The sequence below is a fragment of the Pempheris klunzingeri genome, chromosome 8, assembly GCF_042242105.1.
Source record: "Pempheris klunzingeri isolate RE-2024b chromosome 8, fPemKlu1.hap1, whole genome shotgun sequence".
Classification (NCBI taxonomy): domain Eukaryota; kingdom Metazoa; phylum Chordata; class Actinopteri; order Acropomatiformes; family Pempheridae; genus Pempheris; species Pempheris klunzingeri.
In genome coordinates, this window is record NC_092019.1 from 18,117,656 (window position 1) to 18,141,190 (window position 23,535).

The following is a 23,535-nucleotide window of genomic DNA, read 5'->3' on the forward strand; positions in this document are numbered from 1 at the left end:
GGAGCACAGGGCAAAAAGGTGTGACATGACGTCATTTTGCAGTGTGGTCATGGGGATGCTCGGGCAGTGGGAAATGGGGAATTAACACGCGGACAAAACGGGGTTAAGTGCGTCTCTCATCGAGCAGACCCCAACGTGACGGGATGAATTGCTGTGCTGAGGTCTGAGTCACTCTCAATGTGCGTTCAACAGCAAAAAACAGCCAGGGAAGCAGACTGGTACAGAGAGAGAGAGAGGGAGAGGGAGGGAGAGAGGGAGAAGGACGCAGTGTGGGCGGGTTAAGAAACGCCGAGAGGGAGGGGACGGCAGCGTAATATTCCCACCGTTTTTTCCTCCTGCTCCTCTTCTCCGTAGAGCCGAAAAAACAAGGGCATCCATCGGCGTCTTAGCCGTCCTCACATCTCCTCACCGCGCCTGAATCGCACCCCTTTCTGTCCTTTCTTGCTGTGTGTGCGTGAGAGAGAGAGAGCATCCGTGCGTCCTCTCCACCTGAAGGTTTGGTTTGGTGTCAGCCTGCGGAGGATTGCCGAGCCGAGCGGCAGGGGCGTGAGAGGCGGATGCTGCGAGCGTAGAGGCTGGGTACCAACCAGGAGCATCACCGCACTCACCACGGTAATGTCAAAAGCGGCCGGTTTCTGCCTCAGCAAGCCTGAATTTCTGCGACATGTCCTCTCCTGGCTCTAGGATGAGCTCTCAATATGGCCATAGGCTGTCATGGAGCCCAAGCTGGTAATGTGTGTCAATACCAGCCTGTAATGTAAACGAGCTGATTGTTGTCGCATAGCATGTTTCTCTGCTCTTGGATGTATGTGCAGCCTGAACAACCTGTGCACAGATAGTCTCCTGATATATACAGAAATATCATTCCTCTTTTTTGGTGTAATCTTCCATATTTATATGTGGTCAAGGACTGCAGCAATGGAAAAACGTAGAGGCTTGTTATGTCAATGAGAGCTGAAAGCCCCAAGGACTCTTTTTTTTCTGTTGTGGCCACAAGGCAGCAGAGCTCTGCATTTTTTTTTTAACCAAACAAACCACAATTAAGACATGGGAAAACACCCACTCAGCCACATGCAAAGCCTAATCTGGTGACACACACACACACACACACACACACACGCGCTCACGACCAGGTATGCTCCATAGGCTGCTCTGGGCTCTGCAACTGCAGGCTTGTCAGACTGATGCTGAGGAAAGAAATCAGCATTATGGTGAAACAGTGATGCATTATTGGCTTATTAAGGCTGATTTGATATGCAGCTTCACATTTAGCTCATTATTATGTAGGCTTACATACATGACACACCACAGCAAGGTTAAACCCCTCTGTGCACCATCTGATAGGCCTGATCTGTTTCTGTCTTGTTACTGTACCTGTCTCTTCCAGTGCTGATCAGTTGTTGATGCATGTACTGTTACCCCCCCCCCCCCTCCTCACCCCACCCTGTTGCCCCCTCTACCTTTTTCTTTCCTCTCCTCCCTCAGATGGACAGAATGAATTTTCTCTCCTTCTTCCTCCTTTGCTTGACTTCGGTTGCCAATGGCAACAAAGGTCAGTTCCTCATCCGTTCGACTGTTAATTGTGAAATGTTGAGATGATGGTTTAGACGGGAGCCATGGGAGCACGCAGAGCTGTCAAGGTGCTCGGGCAGGGCCATGGCTGTTTTGCCCTGAAATGCTCCTGATGACTGTATTGCTATCCCTCATGAGTGTAACAACTGGACACAACTTGAGTTTTCCGCATTACATAAACGGTGCACTTGAGACTACATTCGTACGTGTTTATACATTTTCTGTTTCCTGTTCATGACCCAGTGTGCATGTGCCTGTTTTTGCCAGTGCTGTGAGTCTGAGAAGATGATAAATCTGTTTCCTCCTCTATAGCAGATTTATCATCCTGGATAACCATGACTGTGATTCAACATCATTGTTCCAATGATTATCTTGCTGGGGGAAGGCGAATGAAACAGACAGCGTGGAGGGAGAATGTCAGAGAAGGAGGCAGAGGAGAGCGATGCAGAGAAGAGGGGGAGATTGAAGGAGAGATGGAGCGTCAGAGAGAGGGGAGGAGGGGGGGCAGGGGAAATGTTAGGGAAGACAGAGGAGAAGGAGCTGAGACAGGAGAGGACGTGGCTGAAAAGACGCAGGCCGATAAGGAGGGAGGAGGAGGTGGTGGAGGAGGTGGCGGTGGAGAGAGAGGTGGTACGTGCGATCAGGTGACACGAGGGAGAGGGAAAAGGAAAGTGCGAGACACTGGAGCAAGTGTGTATATACACTGTATGTGTTTGCGTGAGTGTGTGGGAGACAGACGAAGAGGTGTGGGTGAGTGTCATGGAGCGACAGAGTGACAGAGAGAGGAAGAGCGCCAGGAGAGGCAGAGAGAGATGGAATAGGATGCCTCTCAATCTGTAATCCCGGATGTAATCCACAGGCCTGATGCTCAGATTAATGCTATATAGCAGAGCAGAGGCGGGAGGGAGGGAGGGGATCAGCCGAGGGGACAGAGGGCGGGAGATAAATGACCGAAAAAGAGACATGGCAGAGGACTGGAAATAGAGGAGGAGGAGGGGCCGGAGGAGGAGACGGTGTCAGGCTGGACCTTGAGAGGAGAGGATGTATACCTTTGATTAGGCCTGATTATTGATCCTCAATACTTTTTTTGATACAAACAAAAATTTGCCTGAAACACAAGGCGCCATTAAGCGTCTGGCATGAAAAGCTGGGTCGGATTTGTGTGCTTAACTTATTAAATTGTGATTTTGCCAATTTCAGACCATTTTATTCAGGCTAAATTCTTGTTCAGCCGCTTGTGTCTGGACATTTATGGACGTTTTATGACATTTTAGCTTCTTCTGTTGAGTGAAAAATGTATTTAATGGAAAAGAAATCTGTGGTGGAAAAGGTGCTGAGACCTTTTACTCAAGCAAAAGAAGCTGGGCCTGCAATTAAAATTAATTTTCACTGTCAATTAATCTCAATCATTTCCTCTATTAATCACTTGGTCTATGAAAAGTCAGAAAATATTGGACTGTAGCCGTTTCAGTTTTCTAGAGCCCAGTTAACGACCTCAAATTGCTTGTTTTGCACCACCAACAGTACAAAACCCAGAGATGTTCACTTAATTAGCACATGAGATGAAAAAAAGCAGCAAATCCTCACGTCTGAGAAGCAGCAGCTGGGTAATGATTGGTATTTTTTCTTCAAAAATTACTTAAACGTTCATTGAATTATCAAACTTCTGTAGTCTGTTTTTATTTTTCTGTCGATCGCCTCCATTAGTCATCTAATTGTTTCGGTTCCCCAGTGTAAAAATATCCCCTTTACAAGTTAAGGTACTGCATTCAAATTTGACTTGAAGTTTTATCAGAAAAAATTGCTTTAAGAGCAACTTAACACACTGGTTTAGATTCAACTGGCGCTGTTTAGGCAGCAGAATGGCCTCCTCCAGAGTGGCATATTACATTGTTGGATTATTATTACTCATGTTTTACTGCTACTGAGCTGAGCTGAACTAGAAACTATTAGCTCTGTCTGTCAAGTAAAAAGTCACATAAATTGGAAACACTCAAGTAAAATACATCCAAAGTGTACTTGAATGGAGTACTTGAGTAGTTGTTCTGGCATCTCAAAGGTATCAAAAAAAGTATTGTCTCTGTAATTGAAAAAGCCCTGAGAGAGAAGTTTGATCAGATTCGGAATCTGCAGCTTCCTCCCCTGTCGTCTCTCCTCTCACAGACAAGACGGCAGAGTTGGTTCCAGTCAGATTTCTGGAAAATTCATTGTGTAGACAACAAAGCAATTGCTAAACACGAGTCTTGCGCCTCTGTCTGATTTCAGACTCTGTAGCTTCAGCGTTACGAGATTGAGGACAACAGAGGGGAGGCACTCCGGCTTTTGTTTTTGCTCTTTGCTGGAGTGTAAAATTGTCATCCTTCTGGCTCATTAACTTGGGCTTTGATCATTCAGCATAGAACATTCAGCACAGGGATGAATAATTAATTCGCAATTAAAGGTTAAATTCACAGTAAACCTCAGGCATTTGATTTTGACTCGGCTGTTTTCAGCACATTATTGTGCAGCGTCTGTGGCAGGCCAGTTTGCCTGATTGATATGAGCAATATACCTCTCTGTGTGTGATAAGGTGAAATCTGACTGGCTTTAATTATACTGCCAAGCAGGGAGGTGAGCAGAGTGGCGCTTGTCATGAACGAGAGAAGGAGGTCTGTTCAGAGAAAAGAAGAACGAGGGTAAATCTGAGAGGGTGCGAATGCGCTTAAACTGTCTTTGTTGTCACACACACACTCACACATTGTGTATTTTTCCACTCATGCACACTCTCGCCATGTCCTCGCCCATAATGGAGGGTTAAAAATAGATACGTTGGTTTCTTCTAATTGCTCCATTTAACCCAAATCCTCTTTGGTCTCTTCTCTGTGCCGTGCAGCCAATAAGCACAAGCCATGGATCGAGACAGAGTACCAGGGGATTGTCATGGAGAACGACAACACTGTGCTGCTCAATCCTCCTCTCTTCGCCCTGGACAAAGATGCTCCACTACACTACGCTGGTAACACCAATAGCAATAAACAGCATGGAAGAATATAGGAATGCGAGAGCTGGCAAGAAAAATGCTTGGAAATATTTGAACCATTCCATGAATTTGCTTGAACATCCACACAAGTGGCTGCAGTGAAAAATAGGTCAAATCAAGCGCTCGCCCCAGCCAAATTGAATATTATCTCACCAGGCCAAATTGAAAATTATCTCACCAGGCCTTGCTCGGAGTTTAATAGTAAACATGAAACCCCTGAAGTTTGGAGCTATCAGGCTGCTGCCATTTCCGGCCATATTTCCCACCAGACAGTCTGATTATTAAAGGCAATGTATTCGGTCACAGAGTCCACTATTTTTAGACCATCATAGTGTAATTCAACCCTTCATCTCAGGAGCAAGTCAGCAGCGCTCTGCCTTTTGCAGCCTGATGAAATAAGGTTATCGTGCTTGCGCCCCGAGCCCTGGAAATAACCATGTTCAGTCAAATTATAATAGATCAACTAGAATTACTCAAGCACTCCCTGGAATTTATTGGGCCGGGCTCGTGTCAAGGAGGAAGAGAAAATTAGGTGTTCGAGCAAGAACCTTCCCTACGTGCAACTTTTGTCTGCCAGGGAAGATCAGCTGCTATAGTAAGGGTTTTATTTCGAGTCTCAGCTGCAGTCTTTTTTATTCTATTCTTATAATTATTGCTTGTATGACTGCCACTTAAAGGGATGCTCCAGATAATTCTCTGCACTCTTCTGATACTCTGAAAAGGACGATACGATTTTAAGTCCAGATATTCGAATAAATAGTCACAATAAAAAAATAATAATTGATGCTGTATTTTTACATTTTTTCAATGCTGAATCAATGAGGAAATGATATTTCCCCTCTCTGGGCGGCTCAGCGCTGATTGGTTTGACATTATAAGTGCATTGTGGACATTTGGACTAGACTGTCGGCTGATTTATTGAGTTTCTGGTTATATGTCACTGATTGACTTTAGCTGTTTCACAGACACAGGAAAAAGGACACTGAAATAACACAGGTGATTATGGCAATAAAAAGAAGTTAAGTTAGTGCAGAAATGGGCTTTTTTTTAGTAGAAATAATCACTGAGGTAGGAAGATGAATTTTTGAGAGGAAGGCTGTTCCGAAGTTTGACAGTAAGTACAGTCCCCTTTGCTTTTGAGTCTAGACGGCAGAGTTTTGTAGCAGGATCCCATGTTTGCTGGAGGGCTTTAAAAGTAATTAAGAGTATAACCTAAAAAAATAAATTTTAAAATCAGCTGGAGGTTACATAATCTCTCTTATTTGCTCTGGTTCATAGTTAAGGCTGCAGCCTTCTGTATAAGCTGTGGGATAAGGTAAAAGCCAGGCAGGTAAATACAATAATCAGTTCACTAGATGAATGAAAGCATGAATAACTTTTCTTATTTATGAAAACTGACAAGATGATTAACTTGTGTTTATAGTGCCTATAATCTGATACATTTGAGTTATTTCCCCTCACACCGTCTCCCTCTCTCTCCCAGGTGAAATCTGTGGCTTCCGGGTCCATAATGGCCCCTCGGGTTCAGGTTCGGTCCAGTTTGAAGCAGTGGTTCTGGACCGCTCCACCGGCGAGGGTCTGGTCCGCTCCAAGGAGCCACTGGACTGTGAGAGCCAGCGGGAGCACAGCTTCACCATCCAGGCCTACGACTGCGGAGAGGGGCCTGATGGAGTCAACAGCAAGAAATCCCACAAGTTAGCCCGCTCTCTCCTCCTCCTCCTCCTCTTCCTCCTCCTCTTCCTCCTCCTCCTCCTCCTCCTCCTCCCAATTTCAACAGAAGATATTTAATGTTTTTTTAACAATAATTACAGTCACTGTCTGGCGTCCCTCTGGCTGTGCACTGCAAAGCCCATCCAGCCATTTCTGCTTCCCGTTGTCACAATAACTCATCTCTCTCCCCGCTTGTGTTTTGCCTCCCACTCTTCCTCCCCTCAGGGCCACCGTGCATGTTCGTGTAAACGACGTCAATGAGTTCTCCCCTGTGTTCGTTGAGCATCGCTACGAGGCTTCGGTCCCAGAAGGGCGTCTGTTTGACCGAATCGTGCGTGTGGAGGCTCTGGATGCCGACTGCTCCCCGCAGTACAGCCAGATTTGCTTCTATGACATCATCACTCCCAATGTGCCCTTCGCTATTGACAACGATGGTGAGATATGGTTTATCCTTTCGCAGTAAATCTCATAGACGTATCAATATTTGTCTTTCTCTGCTACAGACATACAATCCCCCCTCCAGTCTCCACATTATTTTCCGTATTTGCTCTCAGCTCCATCTTCTCTGTGTAGCCTTGGTTGCAAGCAGAATCTCTAAATTCGGTATTCAATTAAGTATTCAACACCTAAACTCTGGATGTTCTCAATACATGAAAAACACGCACACCAGACACCTCTGAGATATTGATGTCTGCATAGCGACAGAGTGAAAAGACTTGCAGGTACTTAATTCTGCTCACAGGTAGATACCATAAGATGTTAAAATAGACTTTGTGTGGGCGTAGCATTGTTCTGTCTCTGCATAAACATTGCATCAGCTGTTCAGTTTAACATCAGCATCGTTTTGTCCCCGGATTCCCTAAATTCTTCTTCTCTCTATTATATCCATTGACTGGCTGGTGGGAGATCAATAGTAATGTGTGACACAGCAGCTGCGGAGGGCCCTGTTTTAGTGTGACTCTGCAGAATCGTCCCAGACTTGGAGGGTTTTGCAGAGGATGAGCAGCTCCTTTCTTTTTTTGGGCCAGACTGGTACGGCAGCACAGAGACCTTTTGTTCCAACCTTGTTCAAATGCTGTTGGCTTGTCATTGTCTTTTTTTCTTTTTTCGTTACATGTCTCTTCTCTGTTGCTGCCACTATCTCTGTCATCCCTCTGTTTCTCCCCCCACCATGTCACAGCATCTTCTGTCTTACCTATTGTCTGTCAGCTGGCATGCTGAGCGCTGTCAGCCTATCACAGATACTCGCCGCTGCCTTTATCTCTAATAACAGGAAAAAAACCTGCAATTTCCATTTTGTTCTATGCAGTTTATCTTCCTCTCTTTCTATTGCTGATATAGTGCACTGAAAGGGATAGTGGCTCTGTTAATATGTATGCGCAATGATAGAGGCTTTATCAATGAGTGCTCATTTCTGCTGGGCTTTCAATTACGCAAGCTTGTTGTTGATGACTAACCCCTCTATTTCGGTTTCCCTTTTATTCTTTGTTTATTTTTTCTCTTGTCCTCTCTTTCTTTGTCTCTCTCTCTCTGTCTCCTAGGTAACATTAAGAACACAGAGCCATTGGATTCGAAGCGTCAGCGTGTTCACACCTTCTGGGTGACCGCCTTCGACTGTGGAAAGAACCGTGCTCAGGCCGATGCCCAGGTTGTTGTCACGGTTAAGCCGTCCTGCAAACCCGGCTGGATCGGTAAACAATCTGTCCTGATTATCATCCTTGGCCTCAGAGATGTGTTTTAGTCATCCAATGTGTTGCTTTTTAGTTGAAACTATCACTTTTACATGTAGCTGGAGAGTGCGTGGGCTGCCGGTTGGATGAATCACTTTTGCGTGTTTATATCGAGAGCTGTGTTTTAAAGAGGAAGTGCTGAAGCTGAGTAATATCAGCGGAAGGCAATTAATGAAGCGATGACGACGTATTAATAGAATCATACACACTACTACTGTACTTTCTGTGACATTAGATTCCTCCACAGGATGAGCAGGCGCAGGCTATAATTGGCGGCCTGTCTGGGTTGTGAATCATTACATTTTATTTTGATTTAAGAATCTCATACAGTGCAGTACAATTTCAATTTAGTTTCACATCTTAATATTTCTGTTTCCAGCTGCCGTGACATTGTATATAACACATTAAAAATGTATATATTTGAAAAAAAGGTAAACTGATACATTGGCTAACACAAAGACCTCAACTGGGAATTGTTTGCATGTTGGGGAGGAGAGAAAAGAAAGCGTCAGTTATTGGAGCCTTAGTGTGTATATTATTTGCTTTCCCACACTATTTGAATCTAAATGTTGTATGACATGTCAGGCTGTGGCTGGCGTGTAATATTGCAATTTTTTTCCAGGATGGACCAAGCGTGTGGAGTACACACCTGGGTCAGGTAGCATCCCCCTGTTCCCCAGCCTGCATCTGGAGACCTGTGAAGAGACTGTGTGGAACATCCAGGCCACCGTAGAGCTCCAGACCGGCCACATCGGGAAGGGCTGTGACAGAGACAGCTACTCTGACAGATCTGTGCGACGGCTGTGTGGTGAGTTCTGGTTTACAGGTTTTCTGAATATTCAGACGGCAGGGTCCTTCTTTTTATTGATCCTCTCTCTCTCTCTCTCTCTCTCTCTCTCTCTCTCTCTCTCTCTCTTTTCTTCACCAGGTGCTGTGAGGGGTGAGGTTGACCTCCTCCCACCTCCGTCCCCTGCTGCCAACTGGACCTCAGCTCTGCCCACTCTCCCCTCTTCTGATTCATCTCTGGTCTTCTCCTTCAACGGGTCCAACCACGTTGCCGTGGTGCCAGATTCGGTTGTCTCTGCGTTATCAGGCGACCACTTCACCCTGCAGCTGTGGATGCGAAGGGGTGGCGCCAACATCCAGGCTGCGACCACTCAGACCAGAGGAAACCGCAAGGAGGAGGAGACGATTGTGTGCAGCACTGTCAAGAACGGTGCGTTATCTTGCAGAGTTTTATTAGCATTTGAAGGAATTTTAAGGCTGTTTTCAAACGTGAGGAGAATATCGTGGGCAGCTCTGGTAAAGAAAGCTAAAAAAAACCCAGCGTTTTCATGTTTCCATTTACACCTCAGACATCTAACCTTCCAGAAGGTTACCCACTCAAATCCCCAGACCTGAAGGGGAAATCACAGCTGAGAAAAGAAACAAAGCATAAAACTGTTTATATCTTCAAGTACTACTATCAAGGTGCTCTTGAGAAACACATTTAAACCCAACTGCTCCACTTCAGCAGCCATATGGACACCAGACGAGAAGTAAAACACTGTAATCGTGCCAGGCAGAAAATTGTGCGTATCGTGAATATTTTCAACTGTTAAAAAGCAGCATGTCCAGCAACGGCAATAAAATTCACAAGTGAGGGAGATGAAACAGAGGTCCAAATCTATGATAAACTCATCGCACATTTTTATTTCACGCTGTGGTTTTCCCTGAAGAATTGCCCGGTAACAATAAGGCGGTTTGACACGACCACACTGACTAACCAATTATTTTCTGCTCCTCTGCTCTCCTGCTCTGTGTCGGCTCTGCAGACGACTCCTACTCCCACTATTCCCTCTCCGTCCACGGCTGCCGCCTCTCTCTCTTCTACTGGCCCGACGTCTCAGCCGCACGGCCCGTCAAGTTCTTGTGGAAACTGGAGCAGGTACTGGGGGAACTGCAACACTTTGCTTTGATGTCCTCGCTTTCACTGGTTCTTTTTTATTTGTACCTGGAAATTCAACTGAAATGGAGGAAACGTAATAATTAGGTAGTTTTTATTTCTGTGCATCTGGTCCATCCCCCATGAGATTACAAGACGCTGATATCATATGAAACATCCATCTTCTGATAATACATATGAAATAACAAATGAACAAAAAGGTATTAAGTATTTATGTGTACTTCCAAATGACATATGTCTGTGGAAAAATTCACATGAACCTTAACATCTTAACTTCTCAGGTGAACCGTATACAACAGCATCATATTCGTATTTTAACAGTTAACAGCGGCGCAGGCATCAGAACATATGTAAAAGAGAATGGTTATGTACCTGCATGCATATGAGTGTGTGTGGTTGTGTGTGTGTGTTTGTTTTATGGGGGGGGGGTTTGTTTTGACTGAAGCCACTGGTCCCAGACAGATTGAAGCAGCGTGGATTAAAGGATGCTGAGCTGATACAGAGAAGATTTGTCAAATCCCTCTGTCTGAACCACGATATCTTATTACTGCCCCTCTGTCTTTATCGTTCCCTCGTCCTCCTTCTTTTCATTCCTTCTGATGTCGCCACATCTATGGGGAAAGATAAAACAAATGTGTAAAGGAATACACATCGATGAAATATGCACCACTCCTGGAATGTAACAGTACATTTACTTCATACATTTTGTAGGTACTTGTGTTTTACTCCGTTTTATGATACGTTACACTCTCGCTTCACTACATCTCAGTGGAAAATATTGTACTTTTTACTGCACTACATTTATGCGACAACAATAGTCACTTTTCAGATTGAGATTTTACATTAGGAGACATCGAAGGTTTGTAAAATACAGCACAATCAAAGCAGTGGCTCCAAACCTTTTTGGACGTGGCCCCTCACAGAAAAACAGTGCCTCGTTGTGGCCCCTTGTCACATTTCAGATGTCTGTGAGTAGATAGCAGCTCCACCAAAGAGACATCTCACCTTTAAACTGCACAGATGGTGTTTGAGGCACAAAGAGATAAAATCATCCGATAATTCACAAAAGAAGCAAAGATTCAGAAATAAATTTGTGTTTTTCTTCTTTTCTCTTCTCTCATTAATCATCTCACAACCCACAAGATTTATCTAGTGCCCCTGGGGGGGGGCTTTTGGTTGGGAACCATTCATACCCATTTCATACCTTACTATATATAAAGTAGCTCCTCACCCTGGAACAACAATAGCAACATTAAATAGGATGTAATACATAATAATATATCAGACCAAGGAGCCATTTTCCTGCAGAACAGGATGATTTTGACACTGTTTTATCAGTGTTTTTACTTAATTAAAACCTGAAGACTTCATCCACCACTGATTCACACTGGTTTTGACTCCATATCGTCTCTGTCCAACAGGTGTGTGATAGCGAGTGGCATCATCTTTCACTCAGTGTCCAGTTCCCCTCGGTGACCCTATACGTCGATGGTGTGACCTTCGACCCCGCCCTCATCCATGACAACGGAGCCATCCCCAACCCCGCCCCCCGCCAGAGGATGTTCATCGGCGCCTGCTGGGGTAAGACACTGAAATTTATGCTCAGTGAATCCACAACTGACACATATTTTATTCCAGCTTAATGATGGACTTTGACAGAAATGAATTCAAGCAGAGAGCGAGGAATCTTTCTTTTTTCTTTTCTTTTGCATAAATGCTGTGAGCAGCAGTTGTGCCGTTTCCTTCCTCCTTTGCATTCCTTCGGCACCGAAATTTCATTTAAATCACCAAAGATAGCAGGCTGCTACTTCTGGCATAATTACCAGCACCGCCCTAAACTTCACAAGGCATCTGAAAACAATCTGCAGAGACTTTTAGCCTCACGCCTTTCACTCGCTCATTTCACTTACTTATAATTTGGTTGATGCATTTTGTGTTTGAGGGCTAATAATATAACTGACTTATCAATTATTCAGGGCCGCAGAACAACACGAGGGCCAGACAGCTATCAGCCACTTACACCCCAGCCGCTGGTTAAAATGGCAAACTCTGGCTGCCAATTAACTGAAACACACACACATTCACACTCTGACACACATATCCACACAGTGGAAGTTGCTCTGCTGCCTGCTTGGCAACAGCTGCTGCTAGATAATGAGACGCTGCATTTTGAATATCATCTACAGTTTTCTGGCTTGTATTTTCTCACTCGTGGCTGCTCGTCTTATTCTTCACACATATATATATATATATATATTGTTTTTTCTTCCTGCCAATCTCAGGCACCTTCAGTCCTCCTTTCACTTGCTTTTCACACTTAAGTACATTTGAGTATCTTTCTTAGCGTGCCTTATTGTCTTCTCTGTTTCTGTTCCCCTTTGCCCCTCGCTGGTTTTCCCTGCAGAGCCCGAAGAGAAGCAGAAGGAGATACTAAACAACAGCATCCCAGAGGGGAAAGACTCAGGTGACCTTCCTGTTTTCATGCTGTTGTCAGCATGAAGGCGTGCAGCCTCTTATTGTGCTGTGTGTGTTTATTTATGTGCGTATTAGAATATAAATGTGTTGTTATAGTATGTGTTCATACTGGACTGTCCGTGGTCTTTAGTGAAATATGTGGGTGGATACCACGGCCTGTTATCGGGGGTGACGGTGCGACCCGGCAGTGTGGAGCCTCACAGTGTGGTGGAGTGTCTGTATGCCTGCAGGGAGGGCCTGGACTTTGGAGACCTGGAGACTCTGGGCTCTGGCATGAAGGTAATGGCTCAGATAACTGTAGACTGCCCCTTTATAGAGAGATTTACAGATTTACGGCCGATCTGTCATCTTGTATACTTGTATATGCCAAGTATACAAAATCTTTCTAGAATAAGGTTTACAAAATACAGACTTTGCTGTCCATGTGTGCTGGAAGCATAGAAAATGTGAGTGAGACATTGTTGGGGGTCTGTGGGCCCTTCCCCAGAAAGTCTTTAATAGAGAAGATGTTATTTTCCTCTATTCTGGTGCTTTCTAATAGGTGGTTTAATACTAGCTTACAAAAAGTATTAATACATTTTGTTATGTCACCCAGAGGATATGGTCGGCCCCAAGTCAAATATTTGAAGATGTAAAAATACAGAAAATGATTTGATGACTAATTCAGAACCATCTTCATTAATAACCACTTGCTGTTTATTTAAACTGGAGGATCTCTTTATGCTTGCATGGAATTGCATTCTCCATCAAATGAATCTCTTTAATGTTGTTAAATCAATGAGTAAAGTGGAGAGGACTACTGTAGTTGGAGTGCCCCTGTGCTTTCTCCAGTAAACTACATTCATCTTCCGTCATTTCACCCACTGTGAAGAATCACCTGGACCTGAGGACTGTGGCTCAGAGCGACTTTATGTTGTTGGCCCGTTATCTCGGAGGCTTTACACACACAACGCTACCACCCAGAAGCACATGACACATTTCATGATAAAGGTCGAAAGATCAATATAACAACCATCCGCCACCTTTCATGAAAAACAATAGTATTGAGCAACAATAGTATTGTGTGTGTGAGCAAATTCAAGTTAGCTGGATAACATCATATTAGCTTTGTGGCACTGATATATGTTTTATATATACTTTATATAAACACTTTGGCTAAAATGAAGTCAGCACAGAGACTTTGTAATATATGAACATATAACATATGAACATTTAATTAAATGTCAAATTTTAATTTTCAGGAATTAGTCAATTTCCTGAACATTTCGTGATGACAGTGAGACCCATCAGTGACTGTCAGGCACGCAGTGTGTATGTGTGTGTGTTACTACTCAGGGTTTTATAATAACTGCACCCACTCTCAAAACCTGCAAAAACATTCATTAATCAACCACATGAACCTGAGCCGACATGCAAACTGCCAACTTGCATTATAGTGGCACAATCGTCAGGACTGAGGGCCGAGATGAGGACAGAGAGTGTCTTATTATGGTGTCTTATTTCAAAGTTGTGACATAACTACTCATTGCATTGTGTTAAGTATTTTATGCATATGAGGTGTCAAGCTTTTTAAAAGAGCACATACAGTTTTGCCAGAGAGGAAATCATAATCTAATTTTGATTTATTACAGCAGACTTGAAAAATTGTGAGGTTATCCATTAATTGCAAACACAACTTGTTACATTGCCAAATGTGTTTCTAACCTCCTCTAGTGCTGGTTTGTTGTGTTTGAGACATTTATAGATTGTAAATATATATTTTGAATATATACATATAGATTTAAATTATATATTTTTGTGTTCAATATAATTACTCAGGGATAAACTATATGTGCAAAATGGGTCAAAAAGTTATCAGTATTACTATTATTTCTTTGCTTTTGAATGAGATTCAAGAAGATGAATCCCTGAACAAAGTTTCCCTTTTGTTCATCTTATCTAAATGAATGGTAACTTCGTTTTTTAAAGCTTCTCCTTTGATCTTGCAGGTTCATGTGAACCCCAGCCAGTCAGTTTTGGTGCTGGAGGGAGACGACATTGAGAGCTTTAACCGTGCAGTGCAGCAGGTCACCTACAGAAACTCTCTACGCTTCGCCACCCCTGGTGTCCGACCCCTCAAGCTAACCACCTCGCTCAGGTACAAGAAACACACACGAACGCACACATTTATTTCTTTAAATTTTATCTGTAATCTGTTTATCTTTTTTAAGAGAGACCTGTGAACAAGCAGCATTCACAAAAACACAATCAGCAAAAAAAGAAACCACACAATGACACAATAAACAACAATTAACAGTTGCAAGAATAATAGAGAACATCAGATAAAAAGGCTTTTAATTCTCCAAGATGAATGTATGAGTCTAGTTTGAGGGCAGATTGCAGTTCATCCCATTTAAAGGGTGCAAAATACCTGAAACCTTTTCTGCCAACATGAGTGTGTACGTGAAGAGTATCTGAAGTTAAGTGTGCTGGATCGTGTGCTGTAGTTATTAGATTAAATTGGGGGAAGAGATGTGAGTCAGTTTGGGAGCTTCAGCAGTAGAGCTTTATGAATGAATAACATGAGACAGCTGTTTGTTCTTCACTGTAGGGAAGTCCATCAAAGCCTCAGTCACAGTCAAAGACAGACATGTAGGCTGACTGCACAGTAGTTTTACAGTTAGAAGAAGACAGAAATCCTTTAATCCTATACAAGACGCCTTGTTTGATTTTTAATTTTTGAGTCAAATGTTGAGTACGAATCCTAAATGATAGTCAGCTGTCAAGGCGAATTCCTAAGTATTTTTATGGCTCAGCAAGAGGAATACGGGCTCTCTTTAAAGTTTTAATGTCAGGATAGTCAGAGACACTGGTGGAGATGGAGAATAGCATGTATTTTACATACATATGCACTAATAAATAACCATTGTGGATTCACAACCATACAGATGAAGATCAGTTATAGAAGCAGCTGAGATATTGATTCAGCCACTGGCAGCAAACTGAACAGGCCAGAATGCAACAAAAAACATGCCCTAATATTCACAGGCAACTTAACTTTAGTAATGTGTTCTTTGATTGAAAGTCAGAGGGAAAGTGACACTACAAATGTGAATTATCACACTGGAAATATCTGAACATTAAACGACACATCAGACAGCAGTTTAGTGAGGACCTAAGAACAGTCTGAAGCAGTCAAATGAAGTGTCGCTCTCTGGACTCTGGCGCCGCTGCCATTTCCTTTGACTTTGAACTCATCAAACGTGGACCTTGCCTCAGCTGTGATAAGGACTGGCGTGGCATAAAAGAGATGATTATATAGAGAATATGTCAAAGGAAGAGATAACAAGGAATATCTTATCTCTTTGTTCATTTGGCCACCAGCAACTTTTGCTTCGACAGAGAATTCACTCTGCCTGGTTTTATAGTAATTGAGGTTGTTGCAGGATTCATTTGAAGATGCTGTTTAGCCAGTTGTTTCACTTTTTAGTGAAGATTATTTAAAAAGAAAGAGTTATTTCTATCTATCAACATCATGTTACTCCCTTAATTTAACCCTACGAGACACTATTCATACAGCCTGGATGCTTTTCTGTATCCCTGAACACCTCTTGAGAAATGTTTCAGCATGTTTCCTACTGAAAAGTGGTTAAAATTTTGAGATTTACAGTAAAGCTGTGCATGATCAAACTAAAATTGGATCCTTAACATTGCCATTGTTCGGCCCCTGAACAATCCCTGCTTGAGTATGCATAACTCTGAATCACCTGGCTGTGAAAATAGAAAGCACAAAAACTCTGTTTCCGGGTCAGTGCTCAACTATGCTTAACAACTGCGAACTGGCTCTCTAGCTTTAGCAGTCACTTTTAGCTGATGAAATATTAATTCACCTTGGGAGGAACAGTCCAGCACGTATACTATGTGCGATTTTATATATATTTATACAAGAGCTAGCTCCTTGCTGACAAGTCAGATCTCATCAAACTCTCCGGCTGTACAGATATTCTTATTATGTCCTTTGGGGCTGTTGTTTTGTCGCATTTTTATAAGATAAAATGATTACCAGGCCACAAGTCTGTGCTGTAGTTCCCCCCCCCCTGACTGTTTTTAAGATCCCAACGATTCAAGGTCATGGACAGATTTTTTTCCCCCCCTGGTTTCAGCTCAAGTGTACCAGAGTTTTTTTTTCTCCAGCGTGTTTTATTGCGTGTGTGAAGATTAGACTGATTTGAGGCCAGGAGTTACCCAGATGGCTGAACAGCAGGCCCTTCTGGAGAGGCCGATAGAAGCAGCTGCTCACTCTGATAGTGAAAAAGTGACACACACATACTCTGCTGCTTAATCCCCTTTCAAATGTGAATCTTAATTATAGTGCAGATGAATAAATATATGTAAGCAGCCTGTCATCAATCTGATTTGCTCTCCCTCTCTGACGGGAAAATAAAATTTGTAACAGCCAAAGCTACTGTGGTTTGACATTTGCTACTTTCAGTGTTACAACGGACCGATGTTTACCACAGTCATGGTGGAATTAGGGAACTGCATTGAGAAAAGTTTGCACTGGATTTACACTTTTTTGTCTTCACTCTGTCACATTATTGCTCATTTGAAAGTCTATGCTTGTGTGGCTTTGAGTTACATGCTAACATCAGCAGGCTAACATGCTAGATGGCACAATGATAACTCTTACCATCTTAGTTTAACATGTTAGCATGCTAGCACTTGTTAATTAGCACTCAACAGCATGTACACTTGGGGCTGATGGGAGTGTCATGAAGTTTGCTATTTGGTCAAAAATCAAAGCATAGGACAAGTTAAAAATTCGATCTGATGATGGCACTATATGGGAAGTTCAAAGGGAATGCCGCTGATTTTAGACATCAATGTCTGTTTACTGGTCGTGGGAATAAATGCTGTATACATGAAAAAAGCTGTATAAAGCCTTTCAAAAGTCTGTTGATCTAACAGGAGCGCACGGCTAAATCAATGCTGTTAGTTTAAAACATTACCAAATTTGTTATAATTCACCCTGATGGGGGCTATAATGTTTGTATCTGTCTCGTAAAAATCTATGTCAAACTCAAGGTGGTGCAGAAGTTAGTAGTAAAGACCATGAATGTCTGTACAAATCTTCAATGCAACGCATCCAATATCTGCAGAGATGTTTTTCAGAGATGTCTGGACCAAACAGGTGGACCAACAGCCCACATTGCTAGTCTGGCTAAACGATTGCAGTTGGCTTTAGCAGCATGAAAGTTTCAGCCAGGAGAGTCTGGAGAGGTTTTGTCTCTGTCTGACAACACGCGCTTCCCTCCCCCCCTGACAGATGTTTCAACGAGGAGAGCTGCCTGTCCCTCAAGCAGCTGGAGGGATACCTGGTGGTTCTCCAGCCCGACGCCCCTCAGATCTCTCTGTCTGGGGTCGGCCCTCATCTGGCTCGTCCTGCCCCCGAGTTTGAAGGTCCCCGTGGTGTCCCCCTTTTCCCTGAGCTCCGGATCGTCTGTTCCTTGTCTCATGCCGTCAACACAGCTGCACAGGGGATGGAGGGTGGAGGTGAGTCACACATCAAGGGACCCCAGCACCTCATCTTTGGACTAATTTAAGGAAATTTTTTGTGTTTGTTCAGCGTGTAGCCTTGCTCAGCGTGTAGCCTTGCTCAGCGCTTCTGTGTCTGTATATGGAAATGAGACCATCTGTGGTCTGCATCCTTTGTATCTTACATTTTTGGTGATGATGATGTTGTTTCCTTTCCATCGCCTCTTAGCGCTCATGTCTGACGCCGTGGCTCACACGTTGGATGGCTGTGAGGTCCAGCCGCTGGGCGAGGAGCTGAACCCAGAGAGGGAGGAGCTCCTGGTGGACATGGATGTTGTGCGAGAGAGGGGACTGGAAATCATCAACACTACTGCTTATATTGCCATCACAGGTACGGTTGTCCGTTTTGAACTAGGAGAGCACCATAGACAATTACAAATCTTGTCCTGACGCAGACAGGCAGCAATAACAGTAAGTCACAGAAAAACAACATGAAACAGATAATATGACAGAAAGTCTGAATTAAATGATCCGTTATTGTCTGTTTTTGTCTCTATGCTTCAAAGCCTCTGAAGTATTTCTCTGTAACATTAAATATTCATTACAAAATAAACCACAGTGGCAGTTTGGAAAAAATATAGCTTACCATTGGTTAGTCGGCAGAGACAATTAGCCCTCAATTGTTGTCACATTTTTATTCAAATATTCTTAAATCCGGATTTGTCCAATGAGCCCTGTCCAGTTATAACAGTGAGTGAAGCACAAACAAAACTCAGAGAATCTCTCATCTGAAATAAGCAGAGCTGTTTGAACTTTGGAAGAACATGTTACGTTGCTATAAGAACCTAAAACTTTTTCACTCAGTTCTTTGAAATTTAGCACAATAGACTCCCAATGCACTAAGTCATCCATCCCATATAGCCACCCCCAGCTGTCATTAAGTAGCTGCAGACTACTCCCCCCTTTCTCTACAGTTATCATTTCAGTATTGACTCCCTGTCATCTTTTTTGTGCTGTTTGCTTTTTGTTCTGCGCTCCCTCAAGGTGCCGAATCCATCTCTGTGTACGAGGACGTCCTTCGCTCAGTCCGCTACCGACTGGCCAAAGGCTCGGCCCGCTTTGAGAGGCGGTTCCGCCTGTCTTGCTCTGAGATGAATGGCAGATACACCAGCAATGAGTTGACTCTGGAGGTGAGAGGACGCATCATTCACATAACATATAACAGCCCTGACACTGACATGAACAAACATCCTTTAGATGTGAGCGTGGACGCTCAGTCTTGACCTTTGGGAGCAGTATATGTAAGTAACAGAGCCATGAGATTGCAGTTTAGCCACTTAGCCAGTGAGGTCATTCTTTCTTCTTCTGTGTTTCTCTCCTCCTTCGTTCAGGTGAACTTCCTCCACTCTCTGGACAGTCTGTACCACCCATCCCACCTGCTGGCCTCCCAGCAGCAGTTTCTCCATCCATCCCACCACGCTGGAGAGCTGAGTGGACACACCCTGCCCAATCCACACCGCAACTCAGGTGACGTCTCGCTCTCGTCGGCTTTTCCCGTCCTGTAGTTTGATCAGTAACATTTATTATTACAGCACCTCTGTGGACCAGATGTCACAACAAGCTTCACAATAAGAAAATGAATGAAAGATATAAAATACAGTCACAAAATTAGAGTGTCCTTGTTTCCTGCCTCTCTCTACACTGTGACTATCAAATAGAGGCAATAATTAACAAAAAAAAGTTATCTTAAATAAATAAAAGTAATAAATAAAACAGAAATGAAAATGAAAAACACTAAAGAAAGTCCCATCTCACAAGCTGCTTTTTAAACTTGTTTTTAAACTTGTGATCAGCAATCTTTAAGATTCCCTGTGGTGTTTAGACCTCTAGTTGTGCCATGGAGCTGTTTTTAGTGGATCCACATTTTATTTATCTTGTGCAGACAGACAAATCTATGGAGGACTCAGGTACTTAAAAACTAAGCTCTGCCAGGAATTGAATTCACTCAACACGATTGTTAGACCTCAAGGATGCACACAATGAATTTTGGCGCGTAACACAGAATGTAAACACATCTTTAGTTTGTTTACAAGAAAAATCCACTGGGCCCCTCTCAGTCCAAAGGGAGAGAATTTCAGTGCCGTAACCTCAAAGGCAGAGTCTTCTTTAGTTTTAAGCCTGCAGTGGAGAACAACCATCTAATCCAAATCAAAAGACCCCCAGAGACCTACAGGCTGCAGCAGCACTCTAACAAAGGCAGGTGCCTGGCCGTGCAGAGCTCTAGAGGTAATCACAAGATGATGAATTTTACTCTGAATTTTATGTGCAGCCAGTATAAAGAACAGTGTGCACATTTGGCAGCGTTATCAATAATTGCTGTTTAGTTTGTACAATAACTACATCTACACAGCAAATAGTATTATCAGGTTGAATTGTGTTGCCTACACAGTCTGACACTACAGCAAAGGATAGATTTTAAATCAGCCTTTAAAGAGGTGGTATGTTTCAATGATTGTGTGCTGTTTTTCATATTTTCACACCAAGATTGGGGCAAATCATTCAGCAGCAGAGCTTTGAATCAAAATGTGGTTCTCATAGGTGTTTGGTAACTGGGTCAGCAGACATTTAAACGTCACATAGAGCGGCAAAAAAAACAAATGGCATCCATGAGTTTGTACACTCTGGATATGAAGGCAAATCAGGGAGCATCCACAAAAAGGCTTATTTCCTTCAAAGGACTCCACTGTCCTGTTCATGTCTGAAGATGTAAATGAAAAACTGGTCACAAATATATAGTTTCAAGACTGATTGCTCAAACAGCTGCATTTGATGGGGACTATTTTCAGTCGTGGATTAGTTCACATTGGGTTCTCTAGTGATTATTTGTCAACAATGAGAAAACTATAGAATATTATCAGACTTATTCTTTAAACTTTGATGATTTTATGATGCATTTTTCTTTTTTACAGTGGTTCCAGGAGCCGCCACCGTCATCATAATGGTGTGTGTGGGTTTCCTGGTTGTCATGGTGATCCTTGGCGTTTTCCGAATTCGCTCTATCCATCGCCGTGGTGAAGGTTCCAGGGGCGGGGCTAAGGAGGGTAACAGCCAATGGGACGACTCTGCCCTCACCATCATCGTCAACCCTATGGAGGTAAAAAAAAAAAAGTTACTGATGTTGAAAGACGTGATCGTTAATAAATGAGCACACCCATTATGCTCCTCTTTTCATTCACACACGTCGCTCTTTCACACAGTCCTATGAGTCTCGTATGGGCATCTCTGCTGACACGGAGGGAGAGGGAGAGGAGGACGAGGAGGTGGCGGAGTCACCTGACGATGCAAGCGACGACCAGCGAATCATCATCAAGAAGGAGGGGAGGGACGGCAGCACTCGCCGCTACTGAGCCACATGTGTCTCTGCACCAGTTCTCATGGAAACCACAAACCGGCTCACCAGTCACACACTCCAACACTTTTAATATCAACAACTGCTGACACCACTAGTATAAGGAATGTATGCTTACAAACACTACGCACAACACAGTCACTGTAATACTCTTGACACTCAACGCCATATGTGACCTATAGCCAACAACAGGCAGTTGTTCTCCACCTAAATGTTCAATGGCACAATGTATACAGTTAATGTAATTTAACCGCCTGAGCAAACCCCACCAAAACTGTACGTGGTGCACCAGTTTTAAATCACAAGATGGTAATGTGTCTTTATAGTGTAACACTGGTTGAATGAGACTGCTTTTGATTTTTTTTAGTTTGTTCTTCTTTTTTTTAAAAAAAAAAAGATTGTATTCTATCTTTTGTTAGTGAACACAAAATGAAATCTTTACAAAATGAAAACTGCAACAATCCGCAACATGCAGGCCTTGAACAGATCCATAGGCAAAGACACGAAGCCTTGATCCCATCATGTCTCTGCACTCCCTTATTAGACTGACTAGAGAAGTCTGTGCACAAGCTCTTTCCGCCCCCTTTGCTTCCTCTCTCTCAGCACATTCCTCGACCACCGTTAACCACAGAGTGAAGACAGTGAGGTCAGACATTACGGTCACTCTCCCACTTGTTCATATTAACTAAAAAACGCTTGCAGGTGTTTTTCCTTTGGTATAGTGACTACTTTAGTGCTTCAGCGCCTGAGTGTATTTTATATGAGGCTGATGATCAGATGAGATTTGAGGACTATCAACCGCACACCTTATCCTTTACACAAGTTGGTACTTAAGTAACACTCCAAGGATAGAGTAAAAGCCTGTAGGTGTTGAGTCCGTGCTACTTCACTGTGGTTTCTAGTTCAGCGTGGAGTCTTTGCAAAGTCTCGGCATGTGCCGCTAAATGACAAAACGTCGCAGTTTACAATGAAAAAAATGAAAAAAACTGGTGTAACCTGACCTCTGACCCCCTCACAGTGACCGCTGGAATGTCTCTAAATGCACTGTTTCACTCACTGCACACTGCTCTTACAATAACTGCAAGACGTCACATGCAAACACAGACAAAAACACACACACACTCACACTTAACGCTACCCCTGCTGTTTCCAGAATGTCAGCTCAGCTTGGGCAGTTTTGATTGTATTGATTGTAATGAATTTTCTGTACATACAATGATGAATACTATGATATTATTGTTATTACTATTATTATTGCAGCCACTCTTTTCTGCACACTTTGAGAGGGAGCAGATTATGATTTACATTTTTCCCCATTTGAGTAATCATCTTTACAGCATCAGAAAACAGTATAATAATAATAATAATAATAGTAGTGATAAGGATGATAATCCCTGGCTTGATGAGTGTCTCTTAATTTGTGTGTAATATTGTTGTAATTTAAGAACTTGTCAATATCTGAATCACAGAAAAAGGAGGGCACATTGTTGTGATACTTTGGTATGTCTCACTCATTTCATCTTCCACGGTTCCAGGTCATTTATTCACAAAACAAAACCTTTATTTTTTTCCTTCTTTTTGTTCCATCCGATATCTTTGGTTCAATGAATGTACAACTGTGTGCTTCTCCTCACCTTCCCTCCCGCTCCCCCTGCCTTTTTCCTTCACCCTTCCCTCTGTGTCTCTTGCTGTCTGTCTGTGTAGCCTATCAATGTGCAGTGCTAAACCTGTCAGTAAATAAAGCCTGTCATTTTTGAGTGTGATGTTAAGAAGGAATAAACATTGCATTGATTAATAACTTATATTATTACTATGTTACTATTGGAACATTACCTGTAATTACTGATACAATGATGAAATGGATTATGCTGACTAATTGTTATTGAGAACTGTCAGAAAACATTACAAAATTCATAATAAAACACTATATGAAGTCTACATGACAGAGCTTTCTTGTTAGAGTTCTCACTTTACCACTTTCAGTAGGAAATATTGTGCTTGTTACTTACTGTTTTTTACCTGACAGCTGGAGTTACTGGTTACTTTTCATGACATGTTTGCCAAACATAAAGCACTGTTTAAAATTAACCAACAGTGTACAAACTGCTGCTTACACATGACACAATGCACCTTTAATATTCCTATACTACAGTATATAATC

The 23,535-nt window shown here is 42.9% G+C and overlaps 1 protein-coding gene across 2 annotated transcripts; it reads left to right on the plus strand.

Annotated features, from left to right (window-relative positions):
* The first annotated feature begins 462 nt into the window (after nt 1–462).
* Nucleotides 463–23,263, plus strand: clstn3 (calsyntenin 3). 2 transcript variants are annotated; one of them, XM_070835563.1, is made up of 19 exons: nt 463–612; nt 1,486–1,552; nt 4,445–4,567; nt 6,075–6,285; nt 6,527–6,735; nt 7,843–7,992; nt 8,654–8,839; nt 8,960–9,247; nt 9,846–9,958; nt 11,398–11,557; nt 12,381–12,440; nt 12,582–12,730; nt 14,440–14,588; nt 17,757–17,983; nt 18,195–18,356; nt 19,010–19,155; nt 19,357–19,492; nt 20,935–21,119; nt 21,223–23,263. In XM_070835563.1, exons 2-19 carry the CDS (start codon nt 1,486–1,488, stop codon nt 21,370–21,372), a joined length of 2,871 nt encoding a protein of 956 aa, XP_070691664.1. In that variant the 5' UTR covers nt 463–612; the 3' UTR covers nt 21,373–23,263. The 2 variants fall into 2 exon arrangements, with proteins under 2 accessions (XP_070691664.1, XP_070691665.1); XM_070835564.1 differs by lacking the exon at nt 1,486–1,552.
* The last annotated feature ends 272 nt before the right edge of the window (nt 23,264–23,535 follow it).